This window comes from Onychostruthus taczanowskii, unplaced genomic scaffold (assembly GCF_017590055.1).
Source record: "Onychostruthus taczanowskii isolate IOZ18803 unplaced genomic scaffold, ASM1759005v1 scaffold36, whole genome shotgun sequence".
Taxonomy (NCBI): domain Eukaryota; kingdom Metazoa; phylum Chordata; class Aves; order Passeriformes; family Passeridae; genus Onychostruthus; species Onychostruthus taczanowskii.
The window spans coordinates 2,792,453-2,807,766 of record NW_024501015.1 but is presented as its reverse complement, the minus strand read 5'-3'; the positions used below and the strand labels follow the sequence as shown (position 1 = coordinate 2,807,766).

Below are 15,314 nucleotides of genomic sequence, written 5' to 3'. Positions count from 1 at the left end.
ACCTTGTTTTTCACAGTGCTCTATACATAATGGAGGTTGGTTTTTGTTTTTTTTTCACTTGTTTCATTAAACATTCCTGTAATTAATGCATTTAATGGGAATCCAGCAGTAACAAATATAAAATTTATTGTGGTTTTAAAAAAACTGTTTCAGTTGCTACATTTTCCATTAGCAAATGGCAATGACAAAATTCCTCAAAATATTTCTGCTCTCACCCCAGAAATCTCCTGCTAAAACAGGTGATGTTTTCAACTGTGTAATGGGAAAAAAATGCCACATAAATAATCCCTGTGAAGGATTCAGTGTAAATCCAAAAAGTGTCTTTAAAATAATCCTCAAACCTCTCAGTCTCAAACTTGATAAGAAGACGTCTGTATTAGCACTGGAGCTTGCTGGGTGAGTTATTAGGTGTTGAAAGACACCGTCTAGGAAGTCTGACCCATCAGAATTTGAATGTAAAAGGCAAGTGACAACTTCATGAATACATGAAAAGCCTTAGAGCCCGGTCCCAAAGCCCTCTTTCCCTGCCTGAAAAGCCCGTTTATCTTCGGATGAATAAGAGTTACAGAATTGGAACCTAAGGAAAAAATCGTTGGTATCCGTGGCCAAGGGAATGTCTCCCTCCCACCCATTTGATTAGAACCATGTGCAAGTTTGGCTAACGAGACTGTAGGGCTTTCCCCTCGCCTCTGTGGATGATTGTGGCATTTTATTTGAATGCTGGTATGGTTTCCCATTCCTGTTTTCTTCAAGCTTTTGGTCTGGGCAAATAAAAAAGGAGATGTCAGAACCAGAGAATCTTTTTACAGCGTGTAAAAATCTTCCCATCTAATCCAAGAGGAAATCGTAATGTGAAGAACATCGGTGTTTTAATGGCCTCCTAATGAGGATGAGCTTGGCCAGAGCTTTGAAGAAGACAAATGGAAAGCAAAACAGCTCATTTCTCCTTGAGGGCAAGGATTACAGTTCTTAGGGAGGACTGCATGGATATGCCTTCAGAAGGTAAAGCTTTGCCTGCTCGCAGTCTCCTGGCAGGGCCCTGATGTACGGGCTGTTGGCAAGAGCAGGAAAGGGGGGGTAGGAAAGCGGGGGGCGTGCTCACGCTTTCTGGTTTCTCTGTCAGTCTATTCCTCTCTGTGTACTGCTGGGAAAAATGAAGACAATTATATTTACCTAAATCCCTGGGTAATTAAGGCACTAAATTAAAGCCTGAGAAGCACTTGAAACTTTTAGATGAAAGAGCCCATAGACAGACAGCCCACTTGTAACCTCACATGTCTGGGGTTCTCCCTGAGGTATGAGGGATACACAGCAAACACTCTGTACAGCCGCAGATAGGTGATCACATCTAATTTTAAAGCCCTCATTACTCCCTCCTGACAGGTTTGGATGTTTGCCTGCCTAGTTCCAAGGCCAGTGTCGATCCATTTAAAATTAATATTTTTCATTCCTCTCTCTCTGCCGTGTGCATTTAAAAGCTGCCCTTGGCTTTCGCTCCCAGCTGCTGGCTCTGATTAGCCCAGCAGCAATGATGGAGCTCTGCTTTGCAGCTCTGATGGGTTCCTACTGCTCCCATACTGCATTAGAAATAGAGTTTTCCTGGAAAAGGGACTGCTGTGTTCCTGACTTCTATGGCTTCAGCAAGCCAAAGGGTCTTATTTTCCAACTGGGAAAAACAGGCCTTTCTCATCCCATCCCAGAAACAAGCTGTGAGTGCCAGGGCTGTGGGTGTCGTGCTTCCTTCTGTGGCACTGTCTCTTGAGAGGGCTCAGCCGTGCATGCTCTGTTTGCTCAGCATGGGCTTGAAAGAAAAGCAGACATGTTTTTCTGGGCAGATCAAGATGGTACCTCTTTTTGCTGCTGCTAAAAAGGATCTTTGTCCAATTCTCCTGGAGTGACATGAGGCATAACATGACAGAGGAAATTGCCTTCATGGAGATATGCATAAAGGTCTTTCTAATCAATAAAAAAATGTGAGTTTTGCTCTGGAGATCCACTGTAAAAATAATTTAAAAGCACATTGTAATCAGTAGCTTAGTAATTAGTAGTCTCTGCAGAGTGAGTATTGCTAACTCTTTGAAGGCAGAGAGCAGGTCATGTTTTAAAGCTACTTTTGACTTCATGGGCTTTGGAGGGGGAGGACAGCTCTGGATAAAGCCTTGATGATGGGTCAGTATGGAAACCTCACAGGAACAACAGGGCAGAACCACTGCCACTAATGGCACAAGATGCAGACACCATCTCACTTGAGTTTCTGATACCCTGGGCACAGCCTAGGAGTACAGCTTCACCATGCAGCAACTCACAAACATTTTGGCCATCTTTCCGTTCTCTGCTCACTCCCTGCCCAGCCACCTGCCCACTGTCCTTCCTGCCCTCACCAGGCTCTGCACACTGTGAGCTGCATGGTTTGCTGCACCAGTTAGCTACACTGGCAACATGATAAATAATTTTCCACTGCATTTTTCCCTAATTTTAGTCAGTCAGATTGACTTGAGGCATGGTCAGACTCATGGCAGGGCATTGGTTTAGCTCAGCTTTTGCAGTGTAGTGGCAGGAGTCACCTGCAGTGCCAGTGTCAAGTGTGTCAGTACTGTGGGAGCCCTGCAAACCTTGCTGCCAGGATGCTACCGCATTGTGTTGCTGTGGAACTGTGGGGCTGTGGGTGTCCCCCCAGGCCATTCACCTCATGCCACACAGTATTACCACAAAGAGGTAGCAGAAGCACCTTAACAAAGGGCTGATATTCCCTCAGCTATTCTAGGGGATGAATTTAGGATTACAGGAATTAGGCACTCAAGGGGGAGTCAGTCAGTGCAGGTTGCCCTTACTCCATCTGAACAATAAAACCTTGCCTCTAAAGGCAGCCACCATTGCAGAAGGACACTGGTAACAAAACTACCCCTTCCTCATCCTCCTCATCCAGCTTGTTAAAACTGCCTGCCTTTAAAACTTTCTGACAATTTAATGTATAGATCAAAGTACAGGGAGCAGCCACAGCAAAATGCCAACAACAAAAAACCCAAGTCAAAACAACGGCTGATGTTGTGATACCCTACACAATCCAGCGTAACCGGAGTCTACAGCCATGTCCCACTGTGGACAGTTCCTTTTTCTTGTCCACGGCTACGTGTTGTCTTTGTAGCTCAGCTTCTTGAAGCTAAGAAAAACTTCTACTAAGCTGGAATTGGCTCAACCACCATATAACACAGAATGAAAATGATTAGTGAAACAAAAGGGAAAGCGCAAGGAGGATATAGAGTCCTTCCATACAAAGCCTCCTGTCTTCCTATGGGATCCGTTATAATCCAGAGGGCCCCAAATTTAAACTAATCCGTTTCTGCCTTTATTTACTTTTTCTCGACTCAATTTCCTACATGAACTGGCCAGTTATGTCAAATATTTTTCTTTCTTTTAAGTTGACTTGCTGTCAGCTGAATGTAATGCCCTGTGAAAACACCTGCTGACCTGCTGTATACACACAGGCACACATCTCTGCTGTCTGCATGTGTATATCTGTATCGTCTATATATATCTATAGAATGTATGTCTGCTTATCTCTATACCTATATGTCTCTTTTTCTTGCTTTTAGAGCAAGTTCAACAGGTTGCAAATTCCTCGTCTCTGCAAAATACACTTTCAAGCTTCCCTCTCTTTTGGGAAAGGCAGCTGTCTCACTGCTTCTAGTTCAGACTGCTCTGGCTTGCACTACTGGCAGGAATGGACTGATTCCTGGGGGAGTGGACTGATCAGGTTCACTAATGGTCGGGCTCTGGTGGTATTTTCTTACCTAACACAATCAGAACACGCGTCTTAAATATTTCATCAGCTTCGCTGGGTCATTCTCATACTGTGGCATTGTATTGCTGGAGAATAGAGGCTAGAGGAAAAATACTGCTCAAGAATGCTGCAGAAAGAGAGCTTTAATCGCATGGCAGTGCTAATGCCCTTCTTAGAGCCACTAAAACAAATGTCCCTGTTGCTGCACAGCAGCTCAGAGGCAAAAAAAAAAAAAAAAGAAAAGAAAAAAAAGTTAGGGCAATTGCAATAACAAAGCCGACTAAAGAATTGAGAAAATAGTCCCAGACCATCCGTTGTTGGCTCTGACCTAAATGGTAGTGGTGGTCCTGGTAGAACTTTGATCCCTCCTTTCTGATACTTGATTAATTTTTTGACTCCCTAGAAAAAAGTTCTCAATAAATTTTTGTGATTTATCTTGTGCCCATTCCCTGTGGGTAAGCCCAAAATGCCTGTGAGTAAAGTAAAGTGTAAAGAAATTAATTATGAGGTTAGGCCCAGAGCTGGAGTCTCTTGTAGTGGGCCCTCAGCAGCCAGTAGCTATTGTGGAGAAGAAAACATCCATTGCCTGCCTCCAGCTAGACAGTGACTCCAAGTGGGCAGGGAAAGCTGAGAGGTAGGTGTGTCCTGCAAGCCTTTGCTAGAGCTGTGGGTAGAAAGGGTTCTAATGAGGGGACCTAAGCAACCACATCATTTCTGAGCCTGTCCCCAAGGGCTGCATCTGGGGAGATTCTCCAAAAGGAGGTCAGACATGCTTTGTCTCTTTCATGCTGAGAGTCACTGTGATAGTGAAGAGCTTTGCATCCTTGCAGATACAGTGTTCCCTCTATCCCCCTATTTGTAAACTTTTTTTAACAAAAAAGCACTCGTGTCTGCCATGTTTTTCCATCCTCCTGCTGAAGGGTTTCTCTAGCACCAGTTCAATTCCAATTTTTCAGTTCTTGTGTCTGTTTACATCTGGGCTTATAGAGGTTCACTACCCTCTCCTAGCTCCACACTCTTTTTTTTGGGGGGGTGTTTGCTTTCTCCAAATTGCTGTTGTTGCTCTGTTATTCTGCCTTGATTTTTGCCTATGCCCTTGGGTACCTATGGTGTTCTCTGTGCTTGCTTATCATCCCAACTTGAACTCTGTGCTGTATTGCCATTCATTTTGAATGCCATTATAGCAAGTAGACTGCAGCCTGGGTTTGGGAAAAAGCTGGGACATGTTGAGGAACTAAGTGGGTCCAGCCAAAGCACAAGAGGCTGGTGTGGCAGAGGGAAGGAGTCGCTCTGTACCACTGCTCTGACCAGTGTAACCTGGGGCAACCTTCTTGCTGATGCAGAGCGTCCTCAGCTTAGTCTAGTTCTGGCTGCATCCCTGCAAAGGAGAAGAGTGTGTGCTCCCACTGATTCATTTTCTTGCTAATAATAACTTTGTTATGATGTCCAGAGCAGCCTGGAGAGAGCAATAGTAACAGTGGACTCTTGGAAGAGGAACAAATACTACGATCAGGTTTGGGAAACCATGAATCAGCTGTAAAGGGCAGTGTTACCTCAGCCTGAATACATCGTGCTTAGCTCATACTGTCAGGTGTAAATATAACTGTGTAGACAATAAAGTTATCCTGTGATATGTCTTCATGAGAGACACCTATTTTTACAGATATGATGAACCTCTTTCAGTATTTGGCGCCAGAGCAAGAGCACTGCTTTATAAATACATGTTAAGCAGTGGCATGACATCCTTGCTTTAAAGGCAGTGCAGACTCACTGCCTTTGATCTCAGAAAAGGATCCAGCTAATGCCATGCCTTGATGTTTGGGGAAAATGTCTGCTGTACCCCCTTAAAGAGGGAGCCATGTGCACCCACTGCCCCATCTTCCAGATTTTACAACGGGAGGATGGGAACGGGGGCATGGCTCTGCCTTTTTCCTACCCATTTTAGGAGGGTGAATGCTCTTGGCCTGATTTAGCCTTTTAAAAACCAGGGGGGAGAGCAGCAGAGGCTGTGCCTGTGCCAGGGCCCCCAAGGGAGCAGCACGGTCACACCGCGGGGGGCCGATATCCTGCAGTGTGACACCAGCACAGAGTGCTTGCAGGCAGGCTGGTCCTTGTCACCGTGGCTGCACCGCTTGGGTCAGGCCCTCGCTCTGGGACTGCCAGCAAGACATCAAGTTGCATTAATCTATAGCTAATCTAATTCCCACTGGAGAGATGGGTTCATCCCGACTAACTTTAGATTACAGTTTGCACGTTATTGTGCCAAGGTCTGTATTGGACCAATTTATAGTGAGAAATGAGGTTGGCAAGATAACAGGGGCATCACAATTAGAGCTAATTAGCCCAGCAGGAAATCCATTTCCAGGCAGCTTTTGGCAAGAAGAGATGTTGGCGGGATAACAAGCATGGAGTGTATTTTGATACAAGCACACTCCAGCTGCAAGAAAAAGTAAAGTAACAGCTTGTCTCATCCTTATGCAGAGGCCTCATGTCAGGCTCCACCACGTAAGTCTTTTTGTTTGTGGCTTTGCAGCCTCCCTGCTTGGAAGAAGTTCAGAGAACTTGTTCTTACCAAGTCACCTCAGCTGCTGGAGAACAGTGGTGAGCTGCAAGGTCTGCACAGTGCCTTCCTTGCTCCTGCCACCAGACAGGAGCATGCCCTGAACTGTGGTCCTCCTCCAGTTTGGAGGGAGATGAGAGGCTGTAGGTCATAATAGAAATCAGTGAAGGATAGCTTGGTTTAATTGTAGGACTTAGACGTATGGTAAAATGTCTGGAGTATAGATACAGACAAACTAATGGAATTATTTGTATTTGAGTGCTTTATTATATTGGAATTGCAGTGATATTATTAACATTTGTACAAATGCACAAAAATCCTTTCTCTTCTAGCTAGAAAGAGATGTAAAAATCTGACCTAGTTGAACAGTCTCAATGAACTCATTGTCCATTTGTAACAATAATGGATTCACAATGCAACAAAAAGCTTAACATAAAATTAAACATATTAAATGCTGCAGCAAGTATTTACATTTATGTACCAAAAAAAAGTATCTCCCTCCAGTAAGGAAGGTGGTTGCTTTACAGAATAAAACAGACATACAAACACAAAACCTTTGCATACAATACAAACAACCTCAAGCCCAAAACTTACTGTGACAGCACCTTTTTAATATAATATATATATATATATTTATATATAAACTTCGATAGTTTAGGCTTACTCCAAGCAGTGCTAAAAGTTCCTTAAAACCAGGACAATGGCAATAGTCCAAAGAAGCAATGTTCACTGATGAGTGCTACCCAGTGCTTGAAGAGAGCTGCTACAGAGAGAGGGATACAGAGCTCACGGCCATGGGCTGGGAAACACTTGGGTCCCAATGATAAAATCCTTGGCAAAACTCTCAGTGGCAGTTGTTCTTACTCAGAAGAGCAAATAGACCTTTCATGCAAAGTAGTTTGTCTTGTGGAAGCATGCTAAAGGTGATCTCTGTCAGGGAACTCCTTGCAATGTCAGCTCTCAGTGGGGTGGAAAAATATTTATCTGAAATTTCCTAGATTCCAGCCAAGAAAGCATTTCCCTTGAAATGCCCAATCAATCCTCCTACCTCCCTCACCCCAGGACACTGCTGCAGTTTCTGCAAAGCTGGAAGGAGCTTTCAGTCTTCATTCAGAAGGCTGTCATGCAGATTTTCAGTCAAGATAGATATTTGGGTCTAAGACCTTCACGGCATCAGATAGCAGGCTCTGACCATGAGCTTTGTGAACAGTTCCACCACGTGAAACTCAGCAGTACTAACATTTAACTTGCATAAATGTAGAACTGGAGATCCTGAATCCCAGGTATTACACATTGGTCTAAATATAACAAGTTGCAGTTATTGATTCCAGTCCAAGGAGAGCCTGGGAAAGGATCAGATTTCCACTTAAAGAATCAATCTTGTCTCTGAGTGTGTGTGAACACTGACATTTTTGGCCTCGTGCAGTTTAGGATTTGCTATAAAGTCATTTTGAAAGCTATGGAAAACCAATAATGGTGAGCAATTTAGCTCTTAAGTGTAAAGCCACTGATAAAACTGAGATAACTGTAAGCTCTGGAAAAAAAAAAACAAACAAAACCAAAAAGAGGTTATGGATGTAAACAGTCTCTTTTGTCTGTGCAGTAAGGTGATGGTTTCAGATGTTGAAAAATTGAACCTTTTTTTTTTGGTGTTCAAATTGCTTGAGATTTTATTGCTTTTATTTGTTCTTAAAAGTTTTTTGTCTCTTCTTCTTTTTTCTTTTTAAAGGTGCTGTCCCTAGTCAAGTTATAAGGCAACATATTTTATTGATTCAGAACTCTAATACATAATATGGCCACTGTTACCACTGCAGCTTTGCAGCTACTGTGAGTTGGACAACAGTCAAAGTGCCTCACAATGCACAACAGAGCCAGTCTCCTGACCTTACGATATACAGGACACTTTGGTTCTTGGGATGAGAGATTATAAATGTAGCTTAGATGCTGCCTCACATCACACACATTGCATAATAAAACATTTATATGCTGTAATGAAGAGGGTGTAAAGTCTAAGTCACACTGCAGACTGGCTGGTCTCAGCTTCTTCACTTGGGCAGGTGTGAGAGACAAGTTGTAGCTATGCCACCAGTGAAAGCATATAAATGTATCTGGTGCAAAACTTTTACAAGAGTATTTATAAATGATTCAACAAGGGAGAGCAAGAAAGAGAGCAAGAGCTAAAGTGCAATTTTAAAAGAATATAAATAATTGAAATGTAGAAATAAGATACTAATTAGTTGTAACTGGTTTTGTTTTATAGGCACAGTTTAGGTTTTATGTCTACAGATCAATTTTTTTCTCTTCTTCCCCCTCTAGGAATTTTCTCTGATGCATAATGGAGCTTCGATGATCTAAATCTAAGGAACACTGCTTAGTAAGAGGACTGAAGAGGCAATGATAAGGCAGTATAGTGCAACTCACTGTGTGATATTAGACAAGAAATGAGGATGGGGTTAGATCTTCTGTGGTGATGTATAAAATCAGCCCTAAAAAAAAAAAAAGGCAGAAAAAAAGAGACAGGCTTTCCAGTTAAACGTTGACTCATGCTTTCTAAAATGAGAAAGCACATTTTGCAATACAAAGGAAACAACTGAAGGTTTATAATTTGTTTCATTGTTACAAAAAAAACCCCAAACAAACAAAAAAAAAATAGCAGATGCTGCTTTAAGGAAAACATTTAATTCTAGGAATTTCTGTACAACTGACCTCAGCAAACTGTTCCATCTTAGATGGATGACTTCTGCTTGAGACCCTGAAAGATTAAGATGCACACACACCTAGAGTAGTTTATTGCAAAACTAATATTGTAACTTTAAAAAAAAAACAACAAACAGATTCTGTACAAGAATACTGTTCAAATGGAATGTGTTAAAATAACATTTATTAATAAATACTTTATAAAATTCTATGTGAATACTAAATTAATAGATTCCTGTTTTAAAATTGCTTTGGTCCTCATGAATTTTCATAAATTCACTCTATACGCTTTTTTTTAAAAAAGGTATTAGCTGCTAAAAAGCACATTTTGCCTAAACTAAAAGGCTAGTTTTCAACACTAAATATTGTTGCTTAAAAAAATATGAATCCTCAAAAGTTGGGCATTTAACAACAGTTACAGCTGGCTTGTTAGTTAACAGGACTGAGTCATTAACACTAAATCCACACGCACTGAGGCACTGAACCATTGACTTTCCACTATTCAGAATATGGGCAGCAGACATTTAGCTTCATAGCAGGAATTAACTCCCAACAGCATGAAATTTTCCATAAATCATCATCATCATTGTTGTCCTTATAAAACACACCAGGATAGCACACAAACTACTTGTCTCCCACAGGCAGCGTTATGAATATGGCTTGCATAAATTGACTTGGGGAAAGAGGGCTGGGGGTGCCAGAGCTGGATCGCAGTATCGTTTCTTTCTGATCAAAGTATTGCAGTTCTCTGTGGCTGAGATTTCCAACCTGCTTCCAATGTCACACCCACGAGATGCTGTCTATGGTATGGTAACACCTCCTCCTGAACAAGGCACTGGCCAAGGCTCGGCATCCCTGCAAGTGCCCTAGAGAGTGGATGATGGAAGTGGTCTGAGTTGTCCTTCGCTGGCAGTGGGATAGGGCACAGAGCCTGGTGAGCCCAGCAACAGGCTGGACTGGCAGGGCAAGAGGAGAGTGGAGCAGTCTCCAGAAGTAGCTCGTGGAAAAGCAGGATTCCTCCTTGATGGAAAGCGCCCAGGAAGTGCATTTAGAGTGACATGCTTAGGAGGAGGCTGCTGCCACTGACCACATGGCAGAGGGACATCCTGGAGACAGAGGGCTGGGGCTTCTCCCGCAGCCCTTGCTCAGGCAGCCTCCAGTGCGTGGTTGGACCAGCAGCTTGAGGAAAGGCTGCAGGATCACTGCCCTGGAAAACAAGAGCATTTTAATGTGGAAGCAAATCTGATGAATAATATAAGGTGCCTGGTATGGTTGGTCCTTTTCCCAATGATACAGCCGATATAAAAATGCTGCATGTTGTCTTGGCCTGTGAACCTGCGGCAGAGTTACAAGAAGCAATAGCAAATAGCTTTTCATCCTTTACTTATTTCCACATCACTAGCAAGGATTATACCTAAAGGCCAATAGTATAGAGAGGAGACATTTCATTGTAATTACACATTTAGGCCAACATGTGTGGTTGGCTTGCCTAGTTAGCATTAAAAAAAGAAATAATTGAGCTATATATAATACACATCAGTCAAACTGTCAAGTTGCTGAATTTAACAAAACTTAGGCAAGGTTTTTGTATTTTTTCCTTTTTTTTTTCCTTTTTAATGTAGAGGCTTTCATTTTAACAACTAAATATTTTAATTGAGGAGACTGAATAAAATGAAGCTAAACCGTAATTCTAGTGCAGTGTAGCTCAACTGGGTGTTCTAATATTACCAACAACTTTGATTTTTATTTTTTAATGTATTTAAGTGCTACCCATGTAGAGGTACAGTTTTTTAAATTAACCCTGCAATGGCATTTCCTTTTTTGATGGTGAATGATGAAATTCAGATGTGGGGGAAATGCTTATTTGGGTTTTTTACATAGTGGATACTCAGCTGGAACATTTTTCTCTACTGCATATTTGAAAAAAGTTCTCTTGGGAGCCATGATGAAGCAAAACCATTTAGCTATTACAACTGGAGATTAAAAAAAATTATAGATTCAGTATTTAAAACACTTTAAAAGTATATGTTTGTCTAAAATATAATAGAAAATCCTTTACATTTGTATTTTTTCATAATTTTTTTTGGTTCTTAGACTATATAATCAAGTCAAGATTTACACTGTACATTAAAAATCTTCTTGTGAATGTATTTGCATAAATGGAAAGCGAGCTGTTAAAGAAAAGGATACTGATAAAAAGTTAGTCACCAAGATAAGAACTAATTCAGCAGTGAATGATGCTCAGAAATTCACTTTCCCTTCCAGACAGGCCCTGCTCCTTACACAGCCTCCTCACACTTCAGTTGTTTCACTCTCCCTCCCGCATGGAGAAGATCCACCCTTTTAAAACTCATGAGTCCTCCAAAGACCAAAGACACAGTCTTTGAGGAAGAGAGCTTTGCTTCAGAACAAAGTATGTTCAGGGCTAGAGGATTTGCTGAGAATAATGTGAATTTTGCTATTGAAGATGCAGCTTAAAATGTTTGAACATTTTTCACCAGCTTGGAGCTTGCTCCCTGGGTGAGCAGCGGGAGGTTTTGCCTCTGACAGATTTGAGAGCAAAATCAGGTCCCAGTATACAGCAAGGCAGCATAATTAACTGGCATCATCTCTGTCTGATTTTCCCATCAATCACTGGGACCACTTGGGGATGCAAATCAGTTGTGCTGAGGGGCAGGCTCAGAGTCCAAACAAAAACCTTAATTGTAGCATAAGGCTCTTTTCCAGACCCTCTCTGCAGGACTGTATTTTATCCCAAGTGTGGGATTTGGCATTCTTGCAGCATTTTTTCGCTGCTGCATGCCTTCTAAAAATTATTTAGCGTCCTAAAGAACGATTCCTTACCCGTGGTAAGCGGGTGTGAAGTGCCATTAAAGTCAGTGAAGCTACACTGCTGTCTGCCAGCTTGGGATCAGTCCGTGAACATTTAAAGGAATGCCTGCAGAGAGCAGGTCTTTCCCTGGGAATTAAAAATGGCATTTTTCCAACTGGTCAGAACCATTACACTGATTTATTTCCCATTTATAGCCCATGAAGCCTGAGGCTCTTAGCTTTCGTTGCTAGAACAATGCAACCAGGTTAGGGAACAGAACTTTTCTGAATTACTCTATACTACATGGATTTTCCTACATTAATGACTGGCAGTGCAAAAAACTGCTGTGACTCTCAGGTGTTGCTCACTATGCCTCTACTGCACCACAGAAAGATATAGGGCCGCTAGCATCAACACAGCTGGCTCACCATCCTGCTTCACCTGCGGTGCACTGTTTTCACCTTTCCCTATTTATTAAAAACACTAAATCAGGAGCATTTGTATTTTTTAAAAGCCAAATGCTTGGCGCAGCCCAACTGCGGGTGAAGAGCTAGTGAAAGCAGCAGCCGTGCTGACAGTTTTTAGGTGGGCTTGAAGTTTTTCTTGTTCATTACCATTCTTTGAGAAAGAGAGGGAAGCGAGAAAGCCTTGAAATGAGAAAAAAAAAAAAAAAAAAAAAAAAAAAAAAAAAAAAAAAAAGCAAGGAAAAAACCAGCTGGAAAATGAAAAGGGAAGGGAAAAGGAAGGTGTGAGAATAACTGGAGGAGAAAAAGGCCAGGGTAGGGGAAAGAGGAGAAGGGGGAGGGCTAGACAAAAGAGCACGCTATTTGGGCTTGATTTTGTCCTGAAGCCACATCCTATATAACTGCTCTGAAAGAGGCTCTGAATGCGAGACGGGGTCTGCTGATAGCACAACGCTAACTCTTTTTTATTATGCTGTCAGCAGATGCCCTCGGTCTATATTTATAGCCTAATTACTCCTAGTTACCTATGTTTGACTCTGTTTAATACTTTTCATGCCTCACATTGGCTAACAAGCTGCAGTTTAACAGAACTTTGCATTTCTGAGGCTGCAGGCTAGACTGGTGAGAAGGAAACATGACTATGTACAGAAACAGTTAGGTTTATAAACAAGTAACTGGTACCAAAAAAATGGAGAAAGCACCAAAGCATTTCTCAAGCTGATAGAATATTAATTGCGTAACTCCCTTTTATGTAACTAAGTATAAAAGACATTTTAATAACTATAAAAATGAATAGCCAGAGTCTTTCAAGAACTGAGGAATCTTCCAGGCTTGAGTTACGGCTGCAAATGTCCTTAGCAGAGAGGACGCTTTGATACGGTACCACACTCCCCCAGCAGTTTCTGATCAACCACTTTCAAAGGATGGGGTTGATGTCTGTTCTGTGGCTGGTGAGCTGGGTGAGAGTGGAGCTTCCCACGACGTCGCTGACAGAAGAAGAGGTCGTTATGGTGTTGTGCTGGATGACTTGCTGCTGAGAACAAGCTGGGACTGGGCTTGCAGGAGGACTGCTCTCGGGACCTGGGAAGGGAATAACGGCACAGACACAAAACACATTCATTTTCCATCTGAGTAAAAAACCTAGGCTGGGTGATACTATTGGAAATACTGATGACCTGAAGCATTCACAAGCCCCAGAATTTCAAAATATAATTACAGTCAGCCAACACTCTCTATCTTAAAATTGTTTTTGTTTTCTTTTTATTTTTTCAAGCTAGCTTCTCTGGTATCAACCTGACTTCAGGAGTTGAGTCTTGAAAAAAGTCCAAGACCTTAATAACTGAAACTAATGCTGGGATAAAAAAGTCTGATATCTTAAGGTCTTTAAAATCAGTTGGGATGCTTAAATGCTTTATTTGTTCCAGCAAGAATGAAAATTAGAGTGCAGTGCACTGCAGCACAGAAAATCTAATTCAAGCAACAGCTGATAGGCATGTAATGCAATTATGTGTTTTTTCTTTGAGTACTGTTAAAGAGACAGATGCATAGTGATGCAGAGGAGACAGAAACGGGCTCTATTTTAAGACAATGTCACAATCTAGCAAGCCCTGAGGCTCTTCTGAACTGTTCTAGAACGAAACAGACAATTTGTCGCTAAATTACTACACTCACAAAATGTGTCAACTAGAAAGAATTGATTAAATGTCTCCATTAGCTGAGAATTTTTTGGGGGAAAAAAAAAAAAAGAAAGATTAGAGTTAAAAAAGAGTTAACAAACCTTGAAAACCTGCGCCAGGCCTGGTCTGTGCCACTGTCAGAGCACAGTACCATTTTCGCTGGAGGGGACTGTAATGTTTTCCTTTTTAACTTTCCTTTTGAGAGTTATTTTAAGGTTCTAGCAGCGCCGTGCCCAGGAGGACTCTTGCAGGTTTGGAGCTGTGAGTTCAAGCAGGATCCTCCACAGGGGAGTGAGCGTCCATCCGTGTGCCTTGCCGAAAGGAGGGGTGGGGAAGACTAGCTCTGCTGTGTGGAATGCAAACCGGGGCTTTTTTGGTTTTGAGCGGGGCTGGATAAATAAGGGCAGGAGATTGGATGGCTCAGATGATGTTTGAGAAGACAGGTTCAAGTGATAATATGACCAAGAAAGGGTTCTGGAGGGAAGAATTGGAAGGTTTGCTTTCCTGCGAGGAGTGTGGAGACAGTGCAAACATACCAGCTACTTACTTAGATATCCTTGTGATTCTTTCTGCATAGCTGTTATCGGACAGTCTTTATGTGTTAACAATAACTGTTTCAGCTGTGCTACCTCATTTTTCAGCATGGAAACCTCGTTCTAGAGAGGAAAGAGAGACTTTGGTTAGCAACAAAGCTTAAACCACGCTATTCTGCAAAGCTTCTACCCAAGAACATAAAACCAGTTCCATAACTTTGAATGAACTGAGCAAATAAGGCATTCAGGAGCTTGTGTGCTGGGTTTATGTTAACATTTGTCAATGACATTATTTTGTAACCTCTGAAGGCAGTCTGACAAATGAACTAACTTCTCAGCTCAGAGATACTTAAGGCAATGTTTCAGTCTTCTCGGGAAATATTGCAGCTCTCTGCATGAGGGCAGGGGGCAGACCCGTGGGGACAAAGGCCATGTTGCTGTGCTCAGGGGCATGGAGGCAGGCAGGACTGCTGTCACCTACAGCACAGCTGCAGCCAGTGCCTGGGTGCTGCTCACACCTCTGAGTTTTGTGGGAGAATGTTTTGGAGGAGTGCCATTCTACAAATGGTTTTCTGCCCTTGGCAGCACACAGGTACACCTCTGCATGAAGCAGAAGTACTGTGCCTACCATAAGAAGGACAGCGCTGTAGGAAAGGCTTTTATTGTCTTACTCATGGTATTTTCATCTAAGTTAATTTTCCTCACTGATAGACTGATCTATTTGTGCTTCTATCTCACTGGCTTTGAGTGAGGGTTTAACTACATGCCCTGCTCTGAAGAAATTTTTTACA

The 15,314-nt window shown here is 42.2% G+C and overlaps 1 protein-coding gene across 15 annotated transcripts in view; it reads right to left on the bottom strand.

Moving 5' to 3' along the window:
• Positions 1–6,585: 6,585 nt before the first annotated feature.
• Positions 6,586–15,314, bottom strand: part of CREB5 (cAMP responsive element binding protein 5) — a 267,897-nt gene continuing 259,168 nt past the window's right edge. For 14 of the 15 annotated variants that reach the window (XM_041411417.1, XM_041411413.1, XM_041411425.1 and 11 more), the window contains 2 exons: positions 14,538–14,646; positions 6,586–13,394 (listed from right to left, as the gene is read on the bottom strand). In XM_041411417.1, coding sequence (XP_041267351.1) covers positions 13,231–13,394; positions 14,538–14,646 — 273 coding nt within the window. In that variant the 3' untranslated portion in view covers positions 6,586–13,230. Of the gene's footprint in view, positions 13,395–14,091; positions 14,647–15,314 lie in introns of all 15 variants that reach the window. The other variant, XR_005953199.1, reaches the window with a different exon arrangement.